Source organism: Dunckerocampus dactyliophorus, chromosome 6 (assembly GCF_027744805.1).
Source record: "Dunckerocampus dactyliophorus isolate RoL2022-P2 chromosome 6, RoL_Ddac_1.1, whole genome shotgun sequence".
NCBI classification, from domain to species: Eukaryota; Metazoa; Chordata; class Actinopteri; order Syngnathiformes; family Syngnathidae; genus Dunckerocampus; species Dunckerocampus dactyliophorus.
This window is the reverse complement of record NC_072824.1, coordinates 12,293,002-12,318,943: the sequence shown is the minus strand read 5'-3', so window position 1 is coordinate 12,318,943 and position 25,942 is coordinate 12,293,002. Positions and strand designations below refer to the sequence as shown.

The window sequence follows — 25,942 nt, the reverse complement described above, 5'->3', positions numbered from 1 at the left end:
GAGATGGGTTGTTGTTTTTGTGTTTAATAAGTTTAGTTTTTTGGAACAACCTGTTCCATGTTGACCTTGTAAATACAGCCATATAAATAATAAACATTTTACATAATTCGATTTTTGCATTAGAAATTCATTTTACACTTATTTTGGCGATTAATCAATTTAAGCAACAAAAAAAATCTGAGGGAGCCGAAAGAGCCGGCTCTTTTTTAAGGAGCCGAGCCAAAAGAACAAGCTCCCTTATAAGAGCTGAAATTTCCATCACTAGTCAGCTCTGCACACGTGTTCCCGTGTACTTCTACAGGGTTGAGCAGGCAGCCCAGTGATCAGTATGAGCACTGCTGCCACTTAGTGGAGGCTTGTGGATCGTTCAAGCATGAACACGGTGCATGCATGCAGGCATGCACGAAGACACTGATACTGAACCCCCTGCCTTTCTTTGACACTTCACCCCAGGGGGATGTGCCCAACTATTCAAGAAGTACTGTCTTAGAGAGTGTGTTGCTTTAATGGTTCTCATATTTTCCTTACTTTAGATAGCTACATACTGTATATATTGCTGACCACAACTGTCTGTGTCCTCAGTGGTAATGGTAATGGCAATGGTTGAATTCATTTTGAACATGCATACAAACTACACCTGAGTACATCACACAGTACAGTTCACAGTTCCCCATGTCCAAAAGTGCATTCAAACATTGGTTTCCACAAAGATAGAAAGACAAAAAGACTTGAAGAGTTTCTTACCTTCCAAATGCTGTGCTGGAGATTTTCCTGTTAGGGCTGCACAATAAAAAAGCATATTTGTGGGTTTTATCAGTGAATTGTCATGGAAATGTCTCATGGGTAAACAATGCACTGCTGGCCTTTACTTGAAATGCTGTTTTAAATGCTGCAAGTTTGATTATGTAGTATAAAAAAGATAAACTTCCTCATTTGATCCCAGCTTTCAAATATCCAGGTGCAGTCTACTAAATATATGCATGCTTCACTAAGACATTAATTACATTAAGTGCAGATGATGAAGAGGCTTACAGTACATACAATATAGGTAACTACTGCAAGAGCTTGTTGCACATTTATTTGAATTTTTCCACTGAACATGTATTAAGACATTTCTCCTGTTCCAGTTCCAATTAATTTATTTTCATCTTGTTTGCCATCTCATCTTGTTCTAACTCTTTCTGTCCATGCCTAGTTTATTATTTAGAAAAGATCAGTGTGCGGTGAATTAAGTTGGATTACTGCAGTTTTAAGACAATTTCTGTTGAATCAACTTGGAGTCCCACTCTGAATTCAAGATGCGCAGACATTTATGCACGCAGGTGGAATGTACGGCTATTAAGGGTGACTCTGGATTGTGTTTCCATTAATAGCTTCCGTACAGCGATGTTTGATGAGGTAAGTCTGGGAGTGAAACCTTATGTAACAATCACTTAGCGCTTATATTTGGAGGTGTGCAAGTTAGCGTGTTCCAATGATCTTACCACAGGCATGGTTTGAAACCTGCAGGGTTTTTTTTTTTAAATATATAAAAGTTTCATTTTACACCAAATATTACTTTATTCAATTGACCATGATTGCCTTTCTTGTAAACTGTCACCACCTTGTGTGGCGGTGAAGGAAGCTGGCAAGTTAAAAAGAAAAAAAATCTATTTAAAAAATATTTATAATTTTAATAAAATAAAATATCTAAAATAATATAATAATAAAATTAAATTAGCAGCGAATTTTCAAGGTACACCTTATATTTAATGAGCTAGGGCTGCAACAATTAATCCACGGCAAAATTACTCGACAATTAAGTTAGCAGTTAATGTCGTCGCCGGTCATCTAACTCTGGATTTCTGGGCCCCATGAAAAGCAAAAAAAATCTGTCAGGCCCCTGACTGGAATTGTCCTAACTTTCCCCCCTATAAAGGTGCCCCAGGCCAATAGCACTCATCATAAATAAATAGAAAAAATTACAGTCAACCCATATGATCAGTATCGGCCGATCTCACTCATGGGTGATCGGTATCGAAAACGGCAGCATAAAACCCTGATTGAAGCACCCCTAGTTAAACCATGAGTGACATGGAGCCTCATGTACAGTAGTTGCAACTTGACCAGAGCATGCATCATATGTACGTCCCTTTTTGAATGAAGGAACATGTCTATTATTAGCACAAGCCAAAAAGACATGATCAATATTAATTACTGAGAGCTAAATATGAGCAACAGTGGCTTAATCGCTTTAATAGTTGGTGACTAGTCGGCTGTAAAAATAGTCATTAGCTTCAGCACCAATGTAAAGCCTTGGTCACAACCGGACATACGATTTTTTTGACCGTGTGATTTTTGGCATTCCCCAAATGGCTGTGTTTTTATGTTTTAACGTAGTTGTGGTGACCATGAAGGAGCAAGAGCTTGACGAGAATGGAGGACGTACAAAATATCTGAACGTGCATTGGCTGCACTAATTACATATGTGGGGTGGACGTGTGGCGCACGACATATGTAGGAGGTTGGTAGAGGTTGTTTGACATGACAAAAAACCTCTGTGACAGGTCTGCGGCCAGTCTACAGCTCAAAAATCAGCACATCACGCGCCTGTGTTGCTTGCCTTTTTTTGCAAAGCAAACCAGCTGTAGAAGCCCGTACGACCCGTTGTGACCTAGGCTTAAGAGTTAATGAAGCTACACTAGAACGATGTGAAATAATACAGTGTGAGGTTTTATTTGGTTGTATGGTTTCTACCTGTTAGCCTTGAGGTTTTTGAGACGAGCCTCCAGGTCAGTGAGCAGGTTGACCTTTTTGCTGCACTGACAACAGTAGACATCCATCATCTCTGCAGGGTAATGTTGTTGCACTTTACGTGGAGTCTGGCCCGCACTGTAGACACACACACACAGAATCTCACCAGGAGCCACTAGGGGTGTAAAAGTTCAAAATGCTGCGAAGATCTAACCCTGTCCATGTGACACTACACGTGAACAAAAAGCTCTCTGACACCACTAACACACCCTTTAATTCATGCCATGTTCTTTCACCCAGCTTATATTTGCTTGGTGTTGATGATGTCTCTGACTGAAGTCATTGACAGTTAGTCTTGTTAGGCTGTAATGCCTTGCTTCATGCCAACCATGCAATGCAAACCTGCAAGACTATTTTTTTCCTTGTTCTTCTTCTGAGAAGCAGAGGCTGTTGCAACAGAGAAGCACAGCTGTATGTGTGTCTATCTTGAACTGCCGGTTTGTTTCAATCAGTCTAAAACAGTTTATTTATTGGCAAGGTTGAAGAAAAGCAGAAGCTGGACTTATCATACGAGATTTTGCTCTTGGTCCCAATGTTTTTCCAAACACTACCATTTCTCCAGCCTTTGTTTTTCCCTTGTTCATGACTGTGCCTTTAACCTACTTTGCACTAAACTGCACTTATTTAAAATTCCTTCCCGGGCACCCCTACCCCCTTCAAATGTGCCATGTAAGTCTTCTCCTAAATCCCCGGCCTCATTTGGAGTATAAATCTCTTTACCAGCTCACTTTCAGTTTTGTCTGCTTGGTATGCAGGGAAGAAACACACAAAAAGTTTTCCACTTTATCGGTCAAGAGTCTTGATCGCATTAAGCAAAGCCACTGGTGAATATTAATGTGTTCCCAGAGGGCAAAAGCTCTTAAGCTATGAGTCAGGTAATGACACTGGAGTTTAAGGAGCATGACTCACACAGAGTGGAAATCACTGCTCAGCGTTGCATTAAGACATGCCCCCCTCAAGCGGTTGCATGCAGTTATCAGCAAACAGTAAAGACGAAGTGAATACTGGATATAATTGGATGAATATTGGAGAATCCGGCATACAACTGTGCTGTGTTCACAAGCCTCAGGTACCGTAATGTCCAGTGAATACTATTTTTTTCTCATGCTTTGAAACCAGCGACTTATACAGTGATGTGGCAAATTTATGGCTAAAAGAACTACAGTTAGAGTGCATTTTGAGGAAGCAGTGAATTGGACAAGTGAAGTGGCCACTAACATCACATTGTAAAAGTCTTATGCCTCAATCGTGCTTTGATCTGACTAATGTTAAAGGGTCCTAGACATGACTCATCAACTTTGCTTAAATATGTTACTTGTATATATTTTTTGTAATTATGTTCTACATTGTTCGATTTTTGAAAGCAAAGGTAAATTCTCAAAAATTACATTTATAATTCATCGCACCACCCATGACAAACTAGCTCTCGCAGGTCAGCCTCATTCTTGAAGTGACGTCATCGGGGTAACGCCTCTCAGCGAAAGCAGACTAAACAAACGCTTCTTGAGGTAGTTTGTCAACTCGGTTCTACTATTTTTTATCAAAATAGTAGTCATGCCAAAAGGCTGTATTGCTGATAGATGTTCACAGTATCTAAGTGATACTGTCCGTTTGTTTTCTCTTCCAAAAGAGGAAGGTTTAAGAATGGACAAAGCAAGTGCAAAGAACAAGACAGATGAAAGCCCACATCGAGGTCTGTCCTTTGCAGTGATCATTTCACTGATGACTTCTTCGAAGGTACACCTTTACAAGAGGGATTCGGCTTGAAAGTACGATATAAACACATTTTGAAAAGGGATTTTTCAGCCGCTACACAAAACAAATAAGAATGACCACTCCGTCAAAGTTGCTACAGAACAGAGTAAGTCAAGTCTTGTTTACATAATGTCTTCTAAACACTATTATTCCACCATAGCGACAAGGCTGCAAAGCATTATACAGGGTTCCCGCTAGATGTAATTGATAGTGGCGCACCCCCAATACAAAATACAAGCCGCCACACCTGTGTTATTTTTTTAATGTTTCACTGCACTTTATTTTGATAAACATACACCGGAATCGCCTGTCTGCCCTCTTGGCACTTGCGTATGTGTGACCAGATAAAAGTAAGTGTCTTGTGTTGATGTTCCCTTTGCTCCTCATTATCGTGAGAATGTCCGTAAAATATGTAGTCAATTGACGACAGTTCATTCGCTAGGCCAGCGTATGTGATCGCTCACGTTTCAATCTCATTCCACTTTCTGCCACCTTTGTTTACACATTTTGCCTGGCTCTCACGGCCTCTCTGGCGGCAGCTCGTTTTTGTCCCACGGGTGAGCGACAAGTTGCTATCACGTTCATGGCATAAAAGCTAATTTTTTTAAAGTGTCACTTACCAATCTTGCTCTCTTGTTATCTCTTGCTCTCTTGTTATCATTGTAACACTTACAATACTGCGAGTTCAATCCTCCCGTGATTGTGTCAAAGTGTCCTTGGGCAAGATACTGAACCCCCAGTTGTTCCTAATGCTGCATCATCAGTATGTAAATGTGCTAGCAGCCTTGAGTGCCTTGGAGGTGGAAAAGCGCTATACAAGTGTAAGACCAGTTACCATTTACCACGTAGTGTGTCCAGCTTTAAGACAGTGGCACTAACACAGAGGTCTCCAAAAGGTAGCTTGTATGCTAGCAATAGCTCACCAGCTGATGTTGAGTAGTTCACCAAAGAATATTTGCTTCACCTCTTAGTATTTTTATGAGTTCTATTGAAATATGAAACCTGTATTTAATGACAAATGAGCACACTGAGTGGAGATGTGCTTTGTAAATAAAGTACAATGTAAACGTTGGCAGTCACATAAAACACAAATAGCTCACCTCACCTTTCTTGTTTGGACTGCTTGGATTGTGGCAGAAATCCAATTATATTCAATGGAAAAAAAAGCGTCTCACAGCTGATCATTGGAGCTAACGAGTGATGCTGGGCACATGGAGTGGAGGTAGGATTGCAAGGTTTATAGTGTGTCTTTCTTTATACTGTGTCAAAAAATCCACTATCACCAACGGGTTTCAAAAGGCTGGACTACTGTATGATGAAGAGGACAGCTCAAGCTAAAAGGGTAATTTGCTTCAAGACGAAAGTGACAACCAGAGCAACAACAAAAGAGAGAAAGAGACTGACAAAGTGTGTGACAAAGCAATTATGAGGCTATTCAATTCTGGCGCGGAAGAAGACTACTTCAGTGGTTTTAGTTCCCAGGGAGAGGATGAAGACGACAATGAATGATCTCCTAGTAATCCTGTGATGATTTCGATCATTCACAAGATTTAAGAATGGAGTAAAATTGAAGGCAAGGATAACTTAAAAACACACCATTCTCATGATATGGGACTTCCACATTATGTAGAACAAGAATACAACATTATGAACATATACAGTATGTATATCTGAAAAGTTGGAAATGTAGAATACGGTCCCTGTTCTGTTCTGTTTTGTATTTTCTCTGTGGCAATTTCTTACCTCGAAGGCACAGAAGATCCAAGATCAGAGTATCCGTTGGTACGGCTCTCGTCTTCTGGATAGGGGCTGCTGGGAGCGTAGTCGGGCTCCTCCACTTCACCGTAGTCCTCGAACTGCTCTTCGTTCAAAGAAGCTGAGGAACGTGTTGACAGGTCTGAGGTGACGGAGTTGCTCGTGCCGCTTGTCCTGATGGCGCCACAATGTATGTAAAACAACAAAACAACTTAATCTCAATATGCAAACACAAGGCATCAGATGTGACTTACTTCTCAGAGGGGAAGAAGAGATCCCCCAAGATGTCTTCCTTGTACCCCAGTCTGGTTGGCCCCTCTGAAGTGTCAGACCCTTGGGTGCTCTCCACAGCACTGTCTCTATCGGAGTCTCTCTCCTTGCCCTCGTCCTCCTCCACGTCTCCGGGGAACAGTGGGCTGTTGGGGACGATGTCAGGATGGGCCCGTGTACACATGATGATCGGAGGGAGACGCTCCTCCTCGCTGCCCTGGAGGATGATGGAAAGAGGGATGGTATATGATTATTTATTGCTTGTGATCATTGAGATGAACCATAGACCATTTTTATTGAAATTATTTGTCACCTTTTTTTCCTGGGGGGCAACAAAAGTGCTCAAGTGCTGTTTAATCACAAGTATATATGAAATTACAATTTTGGTAAGCAGTAACATTTTCTAAAATGATGATGCTGTAGTCTGTGGATATTTTTTTTCTTTAATAGGGCCCTGTGAAATCATGAAGCCCATTTTATTTTTTCACAAATTCCATTTACATTTTTTTCATTCCGTTTTTTTTTTACCTTTTACATTTATTTTACTAGCATAGAGTGTGCACTTTTGTGACAGTAAATAAAATATCTGTTAATTAAAATGAGAAAATCTTTACATTTATTGATGCAATACATCATTGGCCAATTTTGCCCAGTATTTCAGAAAGGGATGTGGCTTGACTAATTTTTCTAATGGAATGTGTAAGCCTCTGTACACATGTAGCAATGCAAGTCCTCAACGGACGGAGTGTTTGGAGTCATAGCTGTAGCTGTGAGCACTTTGTTATTTTGACTGATTTCCAAATGACCCTGGACATCAACTAGACATCTATGTCCGTTTTTTTTAAGAAACTCCCATACAGCTAACATATAAATTGTGCCTGAAAGCCTACTCATCAAAAAGTGGAGACCACACTTCCACGTAGCTGATTATAATAATAATAAAAGTCATACATTATGTTGCAGCTTCACTGGTAATATGACATTTGGTGATTTGCTGCACACAACGTTACTAGCAGATTCTTGATAGCTTGTTCTGAGTGCAATACAGTTAGCTTGTAAACAAGGTATATAGACGGCATCTAGGCTAGTTTTTAAATTTTTTTTACAATATTTTTCCATCCATCCGTTTTCTATGCCGCTTATCCTTATTAGGGTCAAGGGGGTATGCTGGAGCCTATCCCATCTGACTTTGGGCGAGAGCGGGGTACACCCTGGACTGGTTCCCAGTCAATCGCAGGGCACATATAGACAAACAACCATTCACGCTCACATTCACACACAATTTAGAGTCGCAAATTAACCTAACATGCATATTTTTGGAATATAAACACGAGGAGAACATGCAAACTCCACACAGAGATGATCACGCGGAGATTCGAACCCAGGAGGCCAACATGATAACCACTCGGCCACTGTGCGGCCTTTGTGGTCATTTTTATTATGATACTTCATACTCTTATCCAAAAGAGATTATGCGGTAATTTCATTGTAGGCCTATGACTGGACTACAATGACAATAAAGCTTTCTTACATGCAAACCTTTCTTCTGGTGGGTAAAAAAGAAAACCGTCTTAAGTGGGCGCCATTGTGTTAGAACATGCCACTAAACACCTCAATATGGTATGTAAAAAGGTTCTATTTACAACATGGTATTTCCTAATAAATCAACTACACTAATTTGTAACTGGAAATTACTGCTTTACTGGAACAGCAACATTTCCTTGTTGATGAAATGATAATTACTAAGATTTTCGGTTGAGTATACTAGCAATCAATGTGTTGACTAGAAGCTGTTTGGTTTCAAACCTACTGTATAAATAGTTGTAATTGTTTCATAGAAGTGAAAGTGCGTCATTTCATTTACAAGAAATAATAGGAAGAGTACTGGCAGGAGCAATTATTTGGGCAAGCAGGTTTCAGACACTAAAGTGTACGTAAAGGCCTTGTTTACAACACACAGGTGTGTGTTGTAAACTGACACTGTCTGACACTGTGCGTGTGTTACCATTAAATAAGGAGAAAGTGTAGTACAGTTAATCCAGAAATTACATTAAGTAGAACGGCATCCTCATGGTTCGGTACGTACCTTGGTATTAAGGTTCATTTTCGGTACAGTAAGGGTAACAAATACAAACTATAAAAGTACTTACCCAATTTTAAAAAAACCCTAACAGTAAGAGTTTGAACAGTGGGATTATTTTATTTTTAGTAAAGTAATAATAATAATAATAATAATAATAATACATTTTATTTGTTGGCGCCTTTCAAAACACACAAGGTCACCCACCTTACACGCAATAAAATAATCACAAAAGAGCATCCACAATAAAAAATAATTAAAAAAGAAAGAATAGCCAGAGATTCAATACAAAAAGTGTGTTTCAGAGTGCTCATGACACCAAAACACGTTAATCTTGTTATTTTCTCTGTGAAAAATAACACTGAAAGGCATATTTCCTGTGCTAGACGTGTGCTTGAATGTTGAAATATTTACCACTTTTTACAATTTATCACTTCTCTCGGGACTGGAGGAGGAGTAGGAAAAAGTGTCATTTAAACCAGTATTGAAACCAGTATTTCCCACCCAGACGTTATCATGTTATTATGCTCCAGTTCTCTTTGAATTACTGTTGTTTGATGTATATTTTTTATACTGTATTATGCCCGCTCATTGTGTTGAAGGCTTTTGCTGGGACACTCGAGACGGATAAAGCTTGTTCACAATTCTAAAAGACACCATTCGGTGGCAGTAAGTCAGTCCACATTTCTTCTACTAATATTCTCTGTTATGACCAGCCAAATGCTGGCGGCTAATGCGATGTTGATTCCTAACTGGCTTGGTCATGATGCGCTAGCTAGGTGTCTAATGTGCTATCTGTCGCAGCGTGCAACACTAAATCTAAACAGTTGTCTTTGATTGCTGCATCACTACAAATCTTTCTCGTCTTTCTAACCTAACTTGCAGTCGATCTGTCAGTTTCAGTAAGTAAATCCATATTTTTTTACTAGATCTAGTCCACAAATCTTAGAATGATAGTATGGGGTTTCATGCCAGGGCTAGATAATCAGCTATCGCAGCTCACTAGTATTGTATTTCGCGGTGTGCATAGACCTGTCGGTGTCACATTTTGTGGTAGTAACGTCACAGCCAAGATGGCGTCGGTTCAGAAAATCCGGTCCTTGTTAGCATGGAAACAGGACACATTGTCCCCCAGCTCTGCCGCCCGTTTATGTTTATGACATCATATGCGGTCGACTGTGTTGTTCTTTGTTAAGTCACACAGTTACGCTACAAGTCTCTGCTTTTATTTTGATCACGGCTGCAAAATAACCCACGATAAAGCCAAAGAAAGTTCAGAGTGCCAGCACTTTGATAAAGGTGAGAAACACTGTTGAATCCAAGAAATACAGTAATCCCTTGTTTATTGCAGTTAATTGGTTCCAAACCCAACCGTGGTAAGTGAATTTCTGTGAAATAGGATTTCTTATTTATACCGTAAATTCTGGTGTATAAGATGCACCCACTAAATTTAAAGGAAAAAACAGATTTGCTGTCTCTGTCCACCAAAGGGAGCCAGAGGAGCACAGAGTCCAGAGCAAGGCTGACGTTACTGCAGCACCCCAATGAATGCGTTGCTCAGACGCAATGCATTATGCAAAAACATCGAGTTTTGAACTTGTATTGGTACATGTTTGTATATTTATCAGGTATACCTTTTGAGTGTTAAGTTGCTGTGTGATGAATCTAGTGTTATTTGTAAGATGACAAAGTTAGTCACTTGCGAGCGTCACAGTATTTAAACAATTAGTAGTAGTTCCGAACTAAAGGAGATTTCACAAGAGTAGAATTTAGCTACAAATTAGTCCCAGGGTTAAAAGTTTAAGAAATAAGCAGCGGCTTATACACCGGAATTTACGGTAAATTGAATATTTTTGTAGTTAGAGCACAGAGAACCTGTTTATGATCTTCTAAATATGATTGTAAACATTATTAGAGCCTTCTAGACATGAAATAACACCCCTATACTCTCCTTTACACTTGTATTACCCAATATAGAAGACACAATACCGTAAAATAAGCTATATTAGACATAAATAAGATAATTTAGTCTGAAAGGTTAGCATTGGGAGAATTCCTTGTTTTTTTTCTGGGCAGCATATTTCCTGCGGTGGCTATTGTCTCATCAATGTAATGTAATGGAGGCTGAATGACACCAAGTCAGGATGGCTGTAAATTAGTCAGCCTTTTTATTTGAAATAGCCCTGTATCTTACAGGCAAATGCTCAAAATACAGCCTGAACAGTTCAACACTTTCTAGCTTTCTTCTCCTACAGGCATATTTCCTAAAAGCTAGCTCTAAGCCAGCATGCAGATCATCACAGTCCTTCATAGCCCACACTCTAAACAGCAGCTCAGAACTACCCAATACACCCGTCACTACTGTAACATTAATGACACCCAGTGACCAGTAATACAACATATCATGTCTTTAAATGCGTCTTCTGAATGCCTTATACAGTCATCTCTCGTTTATCGCCATTAATTGGTTCCAGACCCGAGCGCAATAAGTGAATTTCCGGCAAGTAGGATTCAATATTTATAAATGGAACATTGACTTTAGAGCATAAAAAACATGTTTATGACTTTCTTAGTAGTCTTTACCGTTATAGAGCCCTGTGAACATGAAATAACACCCGTGTAGTCACCTTTCTTTTGTTTACGCCACATTGCTCAACTGTGATGCGCAGGCTACGGGATCACTGGAGGGACACAAGAGACGGACATGGCTTTAAACATTAGCAAGCTAGCGAGCTAACTAGTTAGGCAGCCTAGCGTAGACATTTGTTTAATCTGTTCTTTTAAACCACCATTGGTAACATCTGCTAACCTGGGGTAGTGTTCTTATATTTTTTAGGTTTAAAAAAAAAACTGCAATTTCGAGCCGAAAAGGGGACAGCGCCTTTAAGTTTGATGTTGCCAACATCTTTATTACATATAATTAGGGTTGAGCATTCAGCATCGATGGGAACCGAAACTAACATTCAGATTCTCCCGGGATCGTTCATTTTTTAAATTTCTATTCCACATTTTAATGATTGACAAGCCCGCCGACTGGAAAAAAATGTCAGCATAACATCAACAAAAAAGAAGCCGGTGAACACCAACGAAGAAGACGCGGCAGGAAGCATTTGTGTTCATCCATTTCAACCACGGACAGTGTGCGATGGTGCTTGAAAATTTGGCTGAAATTCTGCAAGAAAAACGAATGGTCTGCGCAGTGCAACATTTTCAACGGCATCATATCATGCAAAGGAGGATGCATCACTGACATGATTAAACACCTCCGGATTCATGGTGTACAGAGTGCACTGTTTTTGACGCGTTACGCCGGACTTCTTCCAGGCCGTAAGGTAAGTAAAACAATAAATTACGTCAATGTGCCAACACTGAAGCAGCAAACATATTATACTTTATACTGTGAATACTGTGGCCAGCTCAAATTGACCAGACCCCACAAAGTGTTACTCCAATCACCGTACTTGTTTGATATTCTGCATGCAGGTCAGTAGGAACTCAATTACATTAAGTTACACTTTGACTATTCTGCATAACAAGACACTCTCCAATACAAACAGGTCATGAGGTTTTCAAAAAATAAAAATCATTTGTGAACGTGTACTCCTATGTAAAGAGACTTCAAAACATTTATGTTCAAGTTCAATGGTTTGATATTTATATACTGGATGAAAATAGCCCTGTGAGAAATTCATATTAAAGTCATTCATAAAAAGTTCAAATAATTGAAAATAATCACGGAGACATTCAGACATTTCATCCAAGAACTTTGGTTAGCGCCCTCATTTAAATCATGCAAACTTTTATGACCCTACTTCTGATTTCTGACTCGAGAATCGTTAGGAACCGGAATCAAAACAAGGAATTGTAATCAGAACCGGACTCACTCAAATTCAAACTAAACGATGCCCTACCCTACTTAGAATGCCTGACAGTAAATTAACAAGTGTGGAAGGAAAGGGATGGGCATATCAAAAGCAAGGAATGATCACTATGAAGCCAACAAAAGAAACAATAAGTCTTTAATAGAGGTGTAATGATAAGCTATAATTATGGTTTGGCACTTACCTCGGCTTTAGGGTCATGGTTTGCTTCATTTTCGGTACTTTAAGGGAACAGATAGAGATATAATATGGAACAGCTTTGCTTTGTGCAAACAACTTTAACAATTTATGAAATGAAACAAAAAAAACAAAACTGCAGACTGCTGGCTAGGCATGCGCCGGTTACCAGTTTTTAAAGGTATACCATGGTATGAAAACTTACAGTTGTAAAAACACTAAAATTGTCCGTCATACCATTCCTGCGGTATGAGAGAAAGTCCAGCTCGGCCACTACGTGGAAAAACTTTGTCACATCCTGTGTTATTCATCGCAGTCGGAACTGGGCTTCAATTTAAAAAAAACGCAGATTGTGTTGCCAAAAGTCGAGCATAGATAGCACCGGCGTTAGCTGCCTCGCTAGCACTGAGCAATGCCGGTACACCTGCGATGTTGTCGTCGTTGTCGGTCGACATATTACTCACATCGAGGGTTACCAAATGTGGAAATTTGATTCAGGGCGAGACGGGGATCAAAGATAAACAGCTTATTCTCCACTGAACAACAAGCAACAACCACTTAACAACATCTCAGTTGCTACCAACAATCACATGACCCGGAAACGGAAGTTTGTGGAAAAGTGTCACCTGCACATTCACCTCTATGAAATAACATAACCTTACAAGTTTTTTTAAATTATTCTTTACATTTTGAGCCACTTGATTTGCTCTTTTTTTTTTACTAAGAAAATATTTATTGTGTTGTGTCTTGAGTTGCAGGATTAGCCACAGTACACTGCATTGAGAACTGCATTTTATTTATTTAGAAAGAATTCAGTTATTTTGTTTTATTTATTTTATACATAGGTTCCAGGGTCATCATGTTATTTCATATGGTTTAAAAATGACTGTTTTGACCTGACTTTATTTCTCTTTTCAATAAAATTATTTAAAAATTACACATTTTAGAACTGTTATTATATTATTATTATTATTATGATTAGAATTATTATTATTACTTAAGTACAATGAAAAAAAATATGACTGGACAAACAGACTTTTCGCGATATAGCTTTTCTCCAAATGAGAATCCCGTCGTGTGAAGAGCTCTGGCAACACCCCTATTCACCGGGAATGCTTTTCACAAAAATCATCAAGTTTTACATACATGTCAAAATATGGCTTCTCCTTGACACTATTGCTCGCAAAATGCAAGCTGTGTAATCTTTGTGTCACGGGACCTTGGTTTAAAGAAAACTGTACTACTTTATTAATGAATGGATGGATGAATAATGGCATAGATTGCTCCTTGAGTGTTCTTGCTACATGCAATTTCTACAAACATGGATTAAGATAAACAAGATGAACCGCCCAGGTTTAAAAAAATGTGTTACGACTCTTTCAAATTAAGCAAAACAAAAAATGTAAACATACCGCTAGACCCGAGTGAATGAGCTTTCATATCAACTAACATTGATCAGAGGGATCCAACGACTTTGATTCAGTGTGAGTCAGCATAGCAAAGGGAATACAGGATGAGCTGAAGGCTGAAAGATGCAGCGAAAAGAGGATAACCAGATGGATGCTGGAGTCAAAAGCGGGAAGACAACAAGGGAAGAAAATGCAGCAGAATGTTAGGATGAAATAGTAATGCAGATGTCTCACCAAAGGCTTTTTCTACATCTGTATCACTCTGTCTTTCCCCTTCATCCTCTCCTCCCAGCCAGCAGGCAGCTTAAATGTTGCCAACACCAAAACATTTGCAAGTGCATTTAATGCTTCGGCTCTGATGTTCAGCCCTAGCTGTCGCCGGTGGGTGCTTCTGTCATCTCACATCCCCTCAGTGGGCAGCACGCAAATATGCACACTGAAACTGCAATTTCTCTCTACATAAAATGAGTCACAGATAAAATCGTCATCTGTTTTCTACCATCGCAATTTTTTTTTTTCACATGATTACATTTTACAAACACACTGACTTACAAATACACCACATGGTGGCAAAGTTATCAAACCCCATAGTTTGACCCCACGTCGGATTGACTTGAAATTTCTCACAAAAAAATTAATATATAAAAACACTGTAACTTTAAGGTATTTAGGGGAATCACCATGAAATTTGGTACACATCTTCAGACGACTGACAAGCACACGTTTGTAAAATTTGAGCAAGATTGTTTGAAAAACATGGCTGCCATTAAGAAATACGTGTTTGCTTGGGCATGGGCGGGACTTCATTCATTGACCACTTGTCTAATGATTATAAAACTTTGAGGATATACTGTAAATTAAAAAAAAATATTACATGCACATTAAAAATATTACATGCACGCTGGCATGGTTTCCAATGCATTTTAACGACAAATGTCATTTATAGTCTATGACAAAAATTACTTGAAAGGGTGTCCAAATCTCTGACTGTACATGTATATTAGCCATTAACTGATTATATCTACGGGTGTCTCAATCCAATATTGCAAAAATGTCATGAGGATTTTCAGAACACCACACCACGGCTACCTGAAACATATACTGCTGTTTGAAACATTTGTTCAGCGTGAGAAACTCCCACGAGACAACAAAAAGGCAACGGCTATAACAGAAAACAGCCAGCCCTTCGGAGGTGAGTAATGTCGGGTTTAAACGCTTCATTGAGCAAGTCGAGCCTGCTACATTAGGCCTATTGCCACTAAAACTATACACATCAAGACATACATGGGGCAGTCTTTGTTTGAGTATATCATTTGATCAAGCCTTTTCTAACATTCCACACAAATGAACAAGTAATAAAAGTATGTATGATTACTGCTGCTATCGGCTCAAAATCAGTCTCAGACAATCTTCAAGGCTGCGATCTCGGAATCGTATCGGAAGTGAAAATTTAGTATTGCGACCTCCCTAATTCTATCCAAACAGAAATGAAAAAACATTATTACATTTACGAGGTGTACTAACGGCGAAATAATTTCTCTGCAAAATGAGAACACGAAAATGTACATCTAACTTGAGCTGCCTGTAATTACAGCTTATCATTCTGCAACCTCTTTCCGCAAGAATACATCACCATAATAATAATAATACATGATTTCAACAATGATTCTCATAAAAATCATTATATTAACATCATATTAACTAGGGATGTCACGAGACACTCGATTCACGAGACGAGACGCTACAGGAGATCGGGTCAGGAGACTAGAGGAGATTTTAACATTATTTTTAGGAACACAACAATAAAAAAATAACGCAACGTTATTTCACTGACACTGCAATTGTGAATAAGAGCGGCCCAGTTTTTTTGGTTATTCATAAAATACTGACGTCTGCAAGCATTATTCTTGTATGAGAGCGGCTGTTACAGAAATCAATATTTTGCATGAAAGCTGTTTTTGACTTTGGTATACAGCAGAAATATTACTTTGTCAGAGATTCTATGCTCAGTTTGAATTCAGATGTCTATTATTTAATTGTGAATAATGGCAGATTTTTTTATTTTGGTTACTCAGAATATGCTAAAGTTTGTGTTAATTTTATACATACTGCTACTGGTGCACTTTACTTTTCCTGCTGGTTCTGTGCAATGGGAAATACAGTACGTTGGTAGATGTAACCTTCCAAATTAATCTGTTTCATGATTATTTTGATTGTGGATCATTACAAATATGCCTTGTTTTAAGTACACAGAGAGTAAAAAGAAATTCTATAGAGAAAAAAATCTGCATGAAAACACTGACAAACTATCCCAAAAAAGATGCATCGATAATCGTTTTATCATCGCATCGCAGGCCTCTGAATTGTAATCGCATCGAATCGTGAGGTGGCCACAGATTCCCACCCCTAATATACCAGCGGCCCCGCCTCCACCCACCGAGACAAAGAGACCGTATGACTGAAAAACGGGCTCATTCCGTTCATGCTGTTGTTCTATGGAACAAATGTACCAACGTGCTGAAACCAATGCACAGAGTGAACTTGCCTGTTTGGAAGTGATAGACGAGGAAAACAGACACGTATCCCCCTGGCAATATATTGAGGCCAAAAAAATTCTAAAGTTCACTTTCATTTATCGTGTGGTTAATTAATGAATTATCGTCCGAGGCATCGTGCCCACAAGACATTTTTTTCTGAAAGAGAAATCTTGTCACGTTTTAATCTAGCAAGATCTTGTGACACCTCTACTATTAACAGCTGCTACAACAGTGATGAATAACTGCCTTATTTATTGCTCTAAGGCTCGCCCTATTGTGTAAATAAAGTTAGCATGCATTTGTTAAGCAACAACAGATATGGTTATATGTTAAATACAGTACCTGAATAAGTGTTGATTCTCTTAGTGTTAGGTAAAGTTAGAGCAAGCACTTGAAAACAGTGAACATAATTCTCCTGGCAGTTCCACCAATATAGACCACTAAAGTAGGTGAGCCAGGGTTGCCGTGGCAACAACAGCGGAACTACTCTGCAGACTACAAGCCAGTTTACCATCAAGATGACAGAGAGGAAGTAATGACTCGTATTTCACTATCATTAAAGGTTGTGCCATTCCAGACAAACACAAACATGACTCACAATTGTAAGAACTTACAAAAAGTATTAAACAAATAAAAGCCTACCTCTTCCTCCTAACTAGAACTTAATATACTACACAGAAAATGTGGCTGCATTTTGACGTACACACACAAAACAAATAGAGTACAAATGTGCAAAGGTTTTAGAACACATATCCCTTTGTTTGTTTCCAATGGGGTCCCAAAGGCCGCAGGTTGCAGCTTGGATTACCAAGAATGTTGGCCTGGATAAAGCACAATGCAGGGAGGGGCTGTGTCTGCTGAGGGGGGCCATTGAGACTGAAACTCTGCTCAGGTAAGTACAGGGAACCCCTGGGGATGAAAGGGTTTTAATTTGCCTTGTGACACAGAACAATAATTATGTGCCCTTGAATGTGTCCAGATTAGGTTTACATTGTGAACATACAGCATAAATCTTAGTCCATCATTAGATTAGTAGTTTTAGCAATCCTACATCAAATGTGTCATCATTTGCAGGAACCTGTTTCTAATAATAATTTAAATTCAGTGGAAACTTACTAACACCCAAGCCACTCATGGCCTGACACTTTTGCAGTTCTTTGTATTTGTAATAGGTGTGTACCGGCCGTTAAACAAGGAAAACTTGAATTTAATCCCATCATTAAGCCCAAAAGTGACAACTCGTGAGGACAACTTTATGTCTGATCAAAAGGGGAGGGCTGATATTTTACTGTCACTTTTATCCAGAACATTAGTAATGCAAAGATGCTAAAAAAGGCATGCATTCATTTATCACATTTAGGTCACTGGAATGAACAGCCAAAGGTTTCAGTACATAAAGCATTATATTTATTATTCATGTAAAAAATTCCCAGTAATTAAATAGGTAAATAATAAAATCTAAATTAAGACAAACTTTACCCCACATTGGGGAAATTCAATAGTTATAGTATACAATTTACACACAGCATGAACAGTAAGGATTAAAGTAAACATGAATAAAATAACAATGAAATGAAAGAGTAAAAAAGTAATACAATGAAAGTAGGAAAATAGTAAATAACAACGCAACAGCGTGTCTGATAATATTACATCTGTGATAATATATTATCATATTTATTATATTTATCTTCAAATAAACAGTCTTTGAATTATATGTCTAGCATTTTATGCAATTCTGAACACTAAGACAAGATGAAAGATGTCCTGGCTGGTCCACCAATATTTTATACTCTAAGTGTGGCACGGTGATTTTCTGGAGTTTTCTGCTCAGCCCCGACTGATTACTCTCTAAATGTAGAAACTAAAAATCTGTTCATTCTGCCTTTAACATACTTGAAGTTTTCTTAGCTGGCTGGAAAAATGTTATTCATCTTTATTTTCTCAAGCCGGCTAAGTAAACTTCAACTTCAAGTAATTTTCAGGTCAAAACAGAAAAGTTCTTTATCGTTTAAGCCCTTCATTCATATGGCAACGGCATTCTGAAACTGTATTTTTTGAAAAGGTCTTTCTGAGAAGGAAAATCTGACACGCCTTATGTTCGCCGAGTGGATAAGCAAAACATGACTTTCTGAAAACGATGATGTCACTGTCCCATCGCAGTCCCATGATCACAAGTGACCGGTTGAGTACTGCTGCTGAAAAAACAACGTAATATCTGAATATTTCGACTGGCTTGACTACCAGTCAACATTCTCCTGATATTACTTTTGTTTTATATTTCAAAAGTGACTTGCAGAAGTAATTCCACTTTGTTGTCATTCTCAACAAGCCTGACAAATGGAACTGACAAAACATATGTGCGAATACAGTGGTGCGAAGGTGTTTGCCCCCTTCCTGATTTCTCATTTTGTTTGCATGTTTGTCACACTTACTGTAAATGTTTCAGATCAAACAAATTGAAATATTAGTCAATGTAAACACAACTGAACACAAAATGCACTTTCTAAATGAAACTTTTTATTATTAAGGGAGAAAGAAAATCCAAACCTTCATGGCCCTGTGTGAAAAAGTGATTGGCACCCCATTAAAACATGACTGTGGTTTGTCACACCTGAGTTCAAGTGGAAAAGGTTATAAAGCCATTTCTAAAGCTTTGGGACTCAAGCGAAGCGAACCACAGTAAAGAGCCATGCTCCACAATTGGTGAAAACATACACCAGTGGTGAACCTTCCCAAGAGTGTCCAGCCAACCAAAATTACCCCAAGAGCGCAGCAACAACTCATCCATTAGGTCATAAAAGACTCCACAACAACATCCACAGAACTGTAGGCTGAGAACTTGCCTCAATTAAGGTCAGTGTTCAAGACTCCACCATAAGAAAGACATTGGGCAAAAACAGCTTGCATGGCAGATTTCCAAGACCAAAACCACTGCTGAACATTAAGGCTCGTTTAAGTTTTCCCAGAAAACATCTCTGTGGTCTGACGAGACAAAAGTTGAAATATTTGGAAGGTGTGTGTCCCATTACATCTGGTGTAACAGTAACAGTAAGTCACAAAAATAACATATCATACAAAACAGTAAAATATGGTGGTGGTAGTGTGATGGTCTGGGGCTGTTTTGCTGCTTTAGGACCTGGAAGACTTGCTGTGATCAATGGAACCATACATTCAGCTGTCTACCAAAAAATCCTGAAGGAGAATGTCTGGCCATCTGTTGGTGACCTCAAGCTGAAACAAACTTGGGTTCTGCAGCAGGACAATGATCCAAAACACACCAGCAAGTCCACCTCTGAATGACTGAAGAAAAACAAAATTAAGACTTTGGAGTGGCCTGGTCCTGACCTGAATCCTATTGCGATGTTGTGGCATGACCTTAAAAAGGCGCTTCATGCTGGAAAACCCTCCAATGTGGCTGAATTACAACAATTCTGCAAAGATGAGTGGGCCAAAATTCCTCCACAGCGCTGTAAGAGACTCACTGCAAGTTAGCACAAACGCTTGATTGCAGTTGTTGCTGCTAAGGGTGGCCTAGCCAGTTATTAGGTTTAGATAGAGTTCACTTTTTCACACGGCTATGTAGTTCATTTAAAAACTGCATTTTGTGTTCAGTTGTGTTTTCATTGACTAATATTAAAATTTGTTTGATGATTTCAAACATTTAAGTGTGACAAACAAAAAAAAAATCAGCAAGGGAGCAAACACTATAGCCTTGGGGTGTCACGTGGTTCTGCCAGTGTGTCTGTTTGCAGCGCCACTTGTAGGTGTGCCTTACATATTAAATCGCTTTCGTACAGTGATCCATTTCAGTGTGGACGTGACTATTTACTGATCCGGCACTGTGTGGATGCAATTTTACCCGTCAAAATAAAAATCCAGGTGTGTTCCGGTGTGGACAGGGCCATAGTCTCTGTTACTTTCTCAGTATCATTACTCATTAAATAAAAAAATCAGAATCTTTGGATCAATGGATCCAAGCTAAAGCCGATGGATCTGAAGCCGAAAGTTGTAGTGTTGCAATGAAGCGATTTGTACCCCCAACAAAGCATAGGTGTGTTTGTGTAAAGTCCGCATTTTGTCCTTAGGGTGGCAAGCACCTGTTGAAGTGTTTAACAACACATACTTCATGTCAACACCAACAAGCATTACTAAAGGAACTAAAGTGACAACAAGAGCGAACTTATAAGGTTGTGTTCATACAATTAGTTTGGTACCCTAGTCTGAACAAAAGACAATGAGAATTTTTCATCACAATTATTGTCAAAATCGCCAGTCAACATGGAGACACCTCGGAATCTGTGATTGTTGCATACAACAAAACAATAACCAATCAAAAAGCAAGCTGACCTGAAGAAGACGGAAGCCACAAGCGCAAAGCTCAAAGTGAGATGGACTTTAGAAATAAGAACCTACTCTTTAAGTTGTGGAGAACAACAACAGTTGTGTCAGATAAGCCTTGATCCGTGCTCAATATAAAGTTGTCTGGTACAGTTCTCCTCCACCAAGTAGTCTGTCCATTCATTGTGGCTCGTGACAATTGCCATAAAATCAGCCTTCCCTCCAAATGGCTTGAATATGCTAAAATAAATAGAAGCACAAAAAGCTGACAGTCCTGGGTCACATTTATTGTTCAAGGCTGGAGTCGAAGTGTTTTGTGTCTGATGTCCTCAAATGTCGAAGTACTAAGGAGGGGGGAACCTCTATCTTTGTCTTTGTTTAACAAGTGTCTTTTCTGCCAATGCGTTTTGTCAGCCCACAGAAAGGGGGTCATTTCATTGTCCTGCAGACCCCTCGGCAGGTGGTCAGGGCCCTGGCTCTTCTAGGTCGACACGATTGTGATTATTATCTGGATATTTTTTGCTTGCAACAACAAAACAGAAACCAAGAGTTCTTATGTAGCTGGGAAACATAAAGCATTCTGATCACACTAAAAAGAAAAAAAAAATCCTTTAAAATTGACAAGAAAAAGTCAAGTTACAGAAATATAATTGTATTTTTTATGACTTTATTCCTGTAAAATTAGAAGCTTTTTCTGATAATATTATGACTTAAGTGTCATATTATGCATGCTGACATGGAGAAGGGGTACCATTAAACAGGTTTTGCTTCTTCCTACTTCCTTTCAGGCATTTTGAATTGTGTAAGTGTACACATCTTATGTTCCTTATTGTAATTTTGTTAAGGATGCTTGAAATACACTAAACCATAAATATAAAAATATACTTTTGCAATATTAAGACCTTTTTTGTAAAAATTTAGTTTATAGTCAAACTTTTTTTCAGTCTGGACCCAATACTCCTTCATACTGTAGGTAAGTACAAATTCAAGGTTAATATTGAACTTTAAAATGTACTTTACAGAGATTCAATGACTCAAAAGATGTGAATGTTTTGGTGTTGATAATTATAATGTGTTTTGTGTGGAGATTATTTCCCTTGTGCTCTCAGGGTATCATTACGTCAGGTGATATAAAAGAGACTGAAGGAGAGGTGGGACAGTTTTAACTCCAGATTAGCCTCCATTCATCCAGTACAGCTCAGTAGTGTGAGTTAATCTAGTTATTCTAGTGCTAGAGTACACACCGGAACACTTGTGGCTTGAATGTGCTTTTTGAGAAAATGGAAAAAAACATGAGGGTAATAATCTCAACCGACAGGGGAAAGACCTCAAACAAAATGACTGAAGAGGCGATTTAAAAGCCTTCCTGTCAGTGTTTTGTATGACACAGCTCCATCTGAAGGAGAGTAAATCTCATTATGTAACGTCAAGACCAGCACCTGGAGTATGCAACGCGTCACATGTTGCTATTGACAATCACACGGCAACTCAACTAAGTCGCTGCTACTTTTGGACTAATTAATGAGCATCAGTTGCACAGCCATGTGAGACCCGCAAACTTTTTTTTGTGAGTATTATCTAAATGAATATGTAACCTACTCTTTCCATGACACAACACAGCTGTTTAACATTTTAATGCACCTCAAATCAGTGGGAAATATTGATAGTGTCTGTATTGTGAATATTGTTTTGGCTTAGATAAGCGTTTTCTAAATACCCAGAAGAAAATAGATACTTTTTCTTACCAACAACTAAACTTGTTGTTGATATTGCTTGCCTCTATTAGCTATCATGTCAAACTGACATAAACAGTAACACCACTACTTGAACACACTTCAATGTGCCATTATATATAGATTATATCATAAATGTTCTATTTTTCAACCAGTGCAATATCCAGAATTTGACAAATGACCAGATTCAATAGCGTGTTTGCATTCAAAGTCTGGCACAGTGAACGCCCCCTCAAGAAATAGAATACGGTCAGTGCCTCCCCTACGCCCCGAAAAACTGCCTATCTGGCTTTTGTTTTCTGCTCACTTCAGTCTCCGTGTATGCGCTCACTGTAGGAACTAAAAATCAATTCATTTTGGCTTTAAACATAACTGAAGTTAGCTGGGAGTGAGTGGTGTCCAAAGGACGGCCAACTTCTTTGGTGCTGGCCCATTGCAGAAATAAAATTAAACAAATCATGTTAAAAAGAGGAAAAGGCATAATGTAAGGAACTGTTTATATTTATAAAACTAATAATAAGACTCTGTCACCTATAAATTTTGTCCTTTGTCAGTTTTCGTCAGTATTTCACTGGTTATTATCTGGCATTTCTGATGCAACATGAGTTTTAAAATGCCTGCTGAATGCTATAAGCGCAGAATTTAAGCAATAGTGGAGCACAGCGACAAGTGCACAGGGATGTTTTAGACAACTACAGCTGCAGTAGACTATAACCATAGCTATACAAGCACTCGTGCACCAATAATGCAGCATATTCAAACTCAGATGCCAACAGTGGGTTCTGCAATGCCATTAAACATCTCTTCGAAATCCAGGATACACAAATGTAGATGATTGTTATCTTTCGAAAACAATCATTAAGTGTGCTCACCTCCCGTCATCCCATCGCTTACTCACCTCGCTTCCTAAAGAGGGAGGTCCACGGTCAGCGGCCCCCCTCTTGGATCCAGACAGACCTTCATCCACCGAAGTCATCCACTCTCTACCGCTGGCCTGCGCCTCAGCTAACAGCGGACACACGAACAGGTGCTCCCTTCAGCGGAGTAATCTTGGCTAAAAGTCCAAAGGTACCGTCCAAAGCGGAGCGATGCACCATTGGCTAAAAGAAAGTAGCTGCTCCTTATCTCGCCGTTCGAAACACACAGTGACAAAGTCGTCACACACCAGCACGTCCCAAGAGTGGCGTCGTTCACACTGCTTGACTTGTCCATTCATGGCCCCGCCCCACCCCCTCTGTCCCTCCTCCTCCTCCTCCTCCTCCTGCGTGTGGGAAGTTGAAAGCAGCTGCCGTTGGTCGTTGCCGGTTGCCAAGCAACTGGCTATGGGGGCGAGGCTTATGAGCATTTAGCCCATGCCGCTCACTCAGGCTATATTTGCATATGAAGCCCCGCCCCATTGGCCTGTGTGTGGGCCATGTGAGGAGAGGCAGAACAAGCGATTGTTATTATAACAACTGAGGACAGTTTGTCTGATGTGGTGTAACACGTAACACAACATAGATCTCAAGGGGAGTGGGGAAAGGGGAATCACAGTCCGCAAAACAGAGGTGCTAAGAAATTTGATTGGTCCTTTGAACAAACTTTGATTAAGTCCAATTTTTTTTTTACCGTTTTTAATACTTTCAAATGGACGTCCACCTGTGTTTGTCCATCTCGAGAGTGTGTGGCTCCAAAAATTGCTGTTGTGCACTTCATCCACTTTTTGCATGTACAGAAGTAAGCCTACCAAGGTTCAATGACAACTGAAATGTACAATCTTTTTCCCATGGGTAGTAATGTTAATCCAATTAATCCATTCCAGACACCCAAAACTATTTTTTTTTTACAATTTTATCAAGGAATAATTAGTTTTACATGCAGAAAACAATGCAAAATAATTATACATGACAAATCAAATGGATAAAAGAAAATGTAAAATCAGTTGTATAGCTTTATTGAGGATTCTTTATGGAAGGGGAGAGAGAGGAGAGGATCCACATCAACAACAGCATCTTCGATTGTTTATGTTCTCAATTTCATTAACTCCTTTACCCCTTTCACAAAATTAGCTTCTTGATTTATTTCTTCGCCAGGATGCGCCTTATTCTTGATACAGCAAATGGACTACTTTGTTAACATTCTCATTTGAGTTTGCCAAATGAATGTACCTTACGGGATACTGTAGTACTGTGTAAACTACGTATTGCGAGATTTCTGTGAGATTTTACGTTTGGTGAGTGATCCAGGATGGCTGAAAACGCAAGCAATGTTGGGAGTATTATCCGTCCACATCTTTATTAATACCACAACATTCAACATTCTAAGGGGACATTGTGCAACATTGTACATAACAGACACAGTGTATGAAAATTGAGGCAAAATTTTGGTCAAAAATACAACATAACTCTGTATTTGTCCAATGTAATACATGCCATATATATATATATATATATCCTCCTGCCCCACTCCTATATATATATATATATATATATATATATATATATATATATATATATATATATATATATATATATATATATATATATGCATACATTGTAAATATATATATATATATATATATATATATATGCATACATTGTAAATATATATATATATATGCATACAATGTAACATAGGAGTGGGGCAGGAGGACACAAATGTTAGCAACACTAGCAATGCTATGTGAGTTAGCATTACACTCACATATTAACAGCAATATCATGCTAGGTTAGCCTATTCGCTGAAGAAAAACACATCTGTAGCGCACTGACAGTAATATTGCAACTTCTTCCTGACAAAATATCAACGTATTCTCCTAACATTTCAACATTTTCTTGCAACTGAAAGAATGCAATTTCAGAACACACTATTGAAATATTCCATTGCTCCCATTCTAAAAACTATGAGTCGCACATCCATCCATTTTCTATACCGCTTCTTCCTCATTAGGGTCCCAGGGGCATGCTGGAGCCTATCCCAGCTGACTTCAGGCGACAGGCGGGGTACACTCTGGACTGGTCGCCAGCCAATCGCAGGGCACATATAGACAAACAACCATTCACACTCACATTCATACAATTTAGAGTCACCAATTAACCTAACATGCATGTTTTTGGAATGTGGGAGGAAGCCGGAGTACCCGGAGAAAACCCACGCGCAAACGGGGAGAACATGCAAACTCCACACAGAAATGCCCAGGGGAGAATCGAACCCAGGTCTTCCCGATCTCCAAGCT

At 39.0% G+C, this 25,942-nt stretch overlaps 1 protein-coding gene across 1 annotated transcript in view; it reads right to left on the bottom strand.

The window, feature by feature from the left end:
* Window positions 1–23,950, bottom strand: part of rab11fip4b (RAB11 family interacting protein 4 (class II) b) — a 35,365-nt gene extending 11,415 nt beyond the window's left edge. Inside the window, exons 1-5 of the mRNA XM_054779153.1 lie at window positions 23,627–23,950; window positions 6,558–6,790; window positions 6,292–6,477; window positions 2,737–2,871; window positions 745–780 (exon numbers count right to left, since the gene is read on the bottom strand). Coding sequence (XP_054635128.1) covers window positions 745–780; window positions 2,737–2,871; window positions 6,292–6,477; window positions 6,558–6,790; window positions 23,627–23,704 — 668 coding nt within the window. The 5' untranslated portion in view covers window positions 23,705–23,950. The remainder of the gene's footprint in view (window positions 1–744; window positions 781–2,736; window positions 2,872–6,291; window positions 6,478–6,557; window positions 6,791–23,626) is intronic.
* Window positions 23,951–25,942: the final 1,992 nt, after the last annotated feature.